This window comes from Palaemon carinicauda, chromosome 8, assembly GCF_036898095.1.
Source record: "Palaemon carinicauda isolate YSFRI2023 chromosome 8, ASM3689809v2, whole genome shotgun sequence".
Classification (NCBI taxonomy): Eukaryota; Metazoa; Arthropoda; class Malacostraca; order Decapoda; family Palaemonidae; genus Palaemon; species Palaemon carinicauda.
In genome coordinates this window covers 35,030,747-35,036,746 of record NC_090732.1, presented here as the reverse complement: position 1 = coordinate 35,036,746, position 6,000 = coordinate 35,030,747, and the positions used below count along the sequence as shown (strand labels likewise).

The window sequence follows — 6,000 nt, the reverse complement described above, 5'->3', positions numbered from 1 at the left end:
AGAAATATCATTGGAAAGACAAATAGTTGATGAGGTGGAATCATTTAAATATTTAGGAACTAAGATCTCCAACACAGGATCTTTAGAATTTGAGTTTAATGAAAAATTGGAAAAACACAAATCAGATAATGGCTAGGTTAAGTAAAATTTGGAAATCAAATCGCCTGAAATTATATATAAAATTCAGGCTATATATTGGTTTAATGAGATCGGTATTACTGTATGGACATGAATCGTGGTATGGCAATAAAACAATAGCTAACAGATATTGTCGATTTGAGAACAAAGCCCTCAGAAGAATATTGAGAGTTAAATAGCAGGACAGGATTAGAACTGAAATTATAAGAGATTACTCGAGTGCCCTATGTTGCGGAGGAGATTAAGATGAGGGATATATGGAGATCGTTTGGGCATGCTCTTCGCACTCCCCAAGAGAGATTAGTTCACCAAACTTTCAATTGGGTTACACAAGGCACTAGAAGAGTTTAAAGACCTAGGCCTACATGGCTGAGAACTATGAAACGTGAAATAGGAGATTAGGAGATGCTAAAGGGAGTAATATTGATTTAAAAGCTCAAGATAGAGACGACTGGCGAATTCTAACCGAAGCCCTTTGCGTCAATGGGTGTAGGAAATTATATATAGGCCTCTCTCTCTCTCTCTCTCTCTCTCTCTCTCTCTCTCTCTCTCTCTCTCTCTCTCTCTCTCTCTCTCTCTCTCTCTCTCTCTCTCTCTCTATATATATATATATATATATATGTGTGTGTGTGTGTGTGTGTGTGTGGAAACTTATAATTTTGCTCCATTGTAACTCTATCAAACGGATGTCCATGCATGTGGTAATTAAATGTCTAGTTACGGTAAATCCACTGTTTCTATATGCATTGCCTTCCATTCTTCTTCCTAGTATCATATATATATTATCTTTCAAAAGAATTTTATCATTATTTTGCATTTTTTATGTAAAAGGATTATTTCTTGTTAAATATGACGGTTTTCATGAACAGTAGTATAATAGTAAAGTTAGTAGAAATTTCTTAAAAAATAAATAACTATTAGTGACAAGTATAAAAGAAAATGGTAGAACACATCAAAGTTATCCGTTTTCTGTATTCTGTTATAGGCTTCCTCTTACTCTTTTTAGTATTTATTCCAATATTTTATATACAAACTCATATAAAGTGTCATTGGTGAATATTTGAATTATATTTTGAAAATACTACGTCACATTGTTATCCCACGTAGGAGGAAATAACTCGCTTATTGTGGTTGAACGAGAGAGGCATTTCTGAGCATGCGTAGTAGTAATGTGGATAAGGGTCAGTGTAGTGTTTACGGTACTATGGTCTCCTCCTATGTGTTGAGTTGGCACTTGTGTACGCCTTTTTAAACTATTCTTTATTGCATTTATGTAAGTCTGACACCATGAATCGCCCAGACGGACTCATCCAGCGTAGGAATGTGCCGAAGGATGCGCAGGAGAGTAATAGATTAAACGACAGTGATGATGAGAAGAAAAGGAGACACTCGAGTGGTGGCGATGATGATGATATGGAAGATGGGGATTCAAAGGAGACCAGATTGACTTTAATGGAAGAAGTTTTGTTGCTCGGACTTAAGGACAAAGAGGTGAGTTTTGTGTTTTGTCTCTCGCTAAGGTCTTTGTCTGCCTGGCAGACCGGAAAGGGCGTGGATGTGGGCGCGTTAAGTGTGTTGGCAGAGCCAGAGGTTGCCCCCGGGGATGTTTGTCATTGTACGGACGTGGCCGTTTCACCTGTCAAATTGCGACACTATAAGTCAAAGTTTGCTGTTTTAGCTTAATATTACTTCCACTTATAGGTTGTAAAGATAGATCTTTTCCTTATCTTATTGGTATTAAAGCCTTCATATCCTAGGCAAGGTATGACAAGGTAGAATTAGGCCATCCTAAACAAGCAACAACTGTCAGAATGATTCTATCGGTAAAGTTATATAATAGTACAATAAACGATTGGCAGAAAACACCATTGCTACGACGTTTATTTACTGGTGTTTTTCATCTTCTTTAGTAATGAATTATGTCGGAAATACATGGTTTTTTGAATTATGATGTGTCAACTACAATAATTGAAAATCTATCTGTTCAAGCTAGGTATCATCATCAATAATGTTTGGAACTCCTTAGAATGTACAGTGTATTAGTCTTATTTCATGATATTTATATTAACTTCTTTAGAATTTTGATTCCATCAGTCATAGAATGGCAGTCATCGTAACAAAAGAAAGGTTACCGTAATGAATAAAAATGATAAATGGTTAGAACACTAGAGCTTTTGTTTTCCAGCCCATCCGATCAAAAAATGTGATTTTTCAATACCATGTTCTATGTACAGTACTACAAAAACCTCCTTACATGATTAATGTATGTACTTGTATGTTTATAAACCAAATTAGCACTATTTAATTGTGTATTGCTATTTTCTCTGCCATAGCTTGCTTCGTTCTGAAGTTAACATTATCTCTTTCGCATGTTCTGGCAAGTGGAACATGTTTCACTACGTACGTTACCCCATATTTTAGTATTTTGGCATTATTTTGATAGTCTGACTTATCATGTGGTACAATTGGTCTTTGCTCAGCTGTAACTTGCAGCAATCGTAATTTAATATCTCATTGCCCCTTACGTTCAAGTAAGCATAATAAGTTTCACTACATGTGTTATCCCGTGGGCTATTTTTTTAGTGTTATTTCAATGAATTAATATTGTGTTATGAGACATTCAATAATGTTTCTAAAGAAACACCTTTTAAGTTTTCAATACATAATATTAGTCTATCAAATCAACTATGTGAATAAATAGGTAAAATTATAGAACAGTGCAATAAATGGTTTGTAGAAAACAGGACTGGTTTTCAAAATACAGTATCTTGTGATGGTTTGAACACTTTTTATAATGAAACAGTTTTTGCGTTATGGTGGGTCAACTATCATAACTGAAAAGCTACCTGTATGGCTTTGCTCTAGGTATCCTCATCAGTTACATTTGAAAAACCTTAATACTGTGTACCACTATATGTTGCTTCTGACAGTCATCAACATAACCTAGTCATCACATTAAAAAGAAAAAAAAGCTTATTCTAACATGGTCAAAACACAAGTTTTTGTTTCCCAGAATTTCCGACCACATAGAAAATGTGATTTTCCATCCCATTTTCTATGGAGTCGTTTGAAGCAGTGTTCATTGTATTTCAATTATCTCCTTAATAATTGAGGTAATAATTTATTGGTTTTTGTCATTTTGCTCTGCTGTAGCTCGTTTCGCTTGCAATTAAACATTATTTGTTCCGACGCTTATACAAACTCTCGTTCTTTTACTGTATTTGGAGATTTATCAGTGTGAGCTAGTGTTTGTGCAAAAGAAAAAAAAAAAAAAACAGCAAAGTGGCAGCCAACCCCCTAGCAGAAGCGGTGGTTACCATTGATAACTACATTTTGATTAGCCTCAGGTGAGTGCAGACATGCTCCACTCTCTCTCCGTTTTTCTGTTGCTGTTCAGACTTTGTTTATTATATAGCTTTGGGGATGATTGCACTGTCATCTGAGAAAACTGCTTGCAGCTCTGTCCGGCTACATCTGGTTCTGTTTGTGGCACTTTTGTTCTTTCTTAGACACAGACCCTTGTTTGTTGTGCAGAGAACTTTCCTGCAAGAGGTGTCTCCCTGTGATTAGCATTGAGAGCAGCCATCCTTCTAGTGGGAACTGTTTCGCCGAAGAAGAAAAGTCGAAAGAGATTCTCCCAGACTTTTCATCTTCTGTGGTATCCCCCTCCTTCCTGTCTGTGCTCATTTGGTCTTCTCTGGAGGCCGAATAAGTAAGGGGGATGTGTCTTTTCTCCCTCACAACTTTCAGATCTAGATCATGTTGCTTCCCTTAGAAACAATGGTGTAGAGGTTTTGAATGAAAGTAAATCACAGTTGCCATATTCTTTGATATTCAGAAGCCATATGATACTACTTGGAGACATTCAATACTTAAATTCTTATATGATAATGGTGTATGTGGGCACTTCCCTCTTTTCACTAGAACTTTTATTAGGGGAAGAACATTTCAAACTTATATAGAGAATATTTATTCCAAAACTCACAACCTTTTTATAGTTTAAATGTATGTGTGATTGTATGCGGACGATTTTTCGAAAAACAATTATTCGAAGGACAATTGGTCGCGAAACTTTACTGTATTTCGAAAACTATTGTTCAAATGTGTATTTGTTCGAATTTACAATTGATCGAATTACAAGATATTCGAATAAGCAATTTTTCGAAATTTATGTTATTCGAATCCTAAGCATACTTTACTTAACCATAGAGGAGTCATTCTTTAATTAATGAATATTTTAGATTTATTGAAGTTTCATTTACACATCTTTGCACATTTAAGTCAAATGAGGTTAGTCACGTGTACCTTTTCCGTCATCTTGAACTTTTTCCATAAATTCTCGCACTTTTGTTTCAGCTGTATCACCTGAATGATTATGTTCTTTAGAAATGGAAACATCTTTTACTGTTAAAGCACGACATTTACAGTAATTTGAAAATTTATGGCAATTTCAATATATTTAATTTTGCATTTGCCTGTCTTTAACAAATAAATGTCCATTCACTACTAACATGGGCTTTCCGTTTTCACCCTTAATGAACTCAGCCATTATAGAGTTTAGGAAATTTGTGCTAAATATGAAATCGTCCAAAATAACAGTGAGAATTTTATTTTCCAAAGGAGGATTTATGTACAATTAATTATTTTTATTTCATTTCATAGATGTATTTAAGAAAAAATATGCAATTGAATTGTTTCTCATTTAACTACTCATTCAATTATTAATGTTTATTTTTCAATATTAAACTTAGCCGGTGATTATATAAGCTGCAGCTCTGCTGCCCGACAGAAAAACCTACGGTCAAAATACGCCAGCGATCGCTATGCAGGAGGGGGTGTACATCAACAGCGCCATCTGTCGAGCAGGTACTTAGTACTCCATGTAAACAAAGAACCAATTTTCTCTCTGTCGTGCCACCGGCAAGACCTACTAAATTCGCTGTTGCTTACTGGATTGGTTTTCACAGATTTTGGTGAAGTACACATTTCTAGTTATTAGCTTTCGCTTTGCAAAGGTTATCTTCAATACATCCTTGCATTCTTTTATTGATTTTTGGATTATTTGTTGACGACTTGGATAGATTTTGAATTCCCCTTTGACTAATTCAAGATGGCTGACCCTTCTCAAGTCCCTAAATACAGAAAGTGTAGTGCTAGGGACTGTTCAAGGCGTCTTCCGAAGGCCTCTATCGATCCGCACACCGTTTGTTCCAATTGTCGGGGTAAAACCTGTCAATTGGAAGATCGATGTGAGGAATGCGTTGGGCTTTCGGAATTCGATTTTCTCGAATTCCTGAAATATTCACGTAGGCTAGAGAGAGATAGAGTCAGGAGAAGTTCATCTCGCTCCGTTGATATTTCCTCTCCTCATGCCCCACAACCTATTCCTTCCCCTGTAGTGGTTGCTCCTGATCCCCCTTCTAGCACTCAACAACCTTCGATGGCAGATATGATGCGTGCCATCCAGGCTCTGGGTGAGAGAGTCGATTCATTGGCGAGTGACCGTAACCAACTCATGGCAGACGTCAAGGAGTTGAAGGGTAAGAGTGCAGTGGGTAGTGACAAAGTGAGTGGTAGTGTTGTGGAAAGTGTTAGTGTTGCGCTTGAGGGTGCGTCTGTTCGTGCCTGTCGTCCTCCCAGTCCGGGACCTCTTGCAAGCTCCCAAGCCCAGGGGAGAAGCAATGTCGTACGACCAAAGGGTTCGACAGGCTTTAATCAGCGGACAGACGTTCCCTCCGTGGTTTCGGACGTATCTTACCAAGATCGCCCCACCCACAAGAAGACGAGAGAGCCCATTTATTCCTCGTCTGCGGAAGATGTTTCTCGGAAGAAACAATGGACCAAGGTCTCACGGCCTCTTAA

General features: G+C 37.2%; 1 protein-coding gene across 1 annotated transcript in view; it reads left to right on the top strand.

Annotated features, from left to right (window-relative positions):
- Positions 1-1,291: 1,291 nt before the first annotated feature.
- Positions 1,292-6,000, top strand: part of sau (Golgi phosphoprotein 3 homolog sauron) — a 44,620-nt gene continuing 39,911 nt past the window's right edge. Inside the window, exon 1 of the mRNA XM_068378558.1 lies at positions 1,292-1,629. Within this exon, the coding sequence (XP_068234659.1) occupies positions 1,426-1,629 (204 nt within the window). The 5' untranslated portion in view covers positions 1,292-1,425. The remainder of the gene's footprint in view (positions 1,630-6,000) is intronic.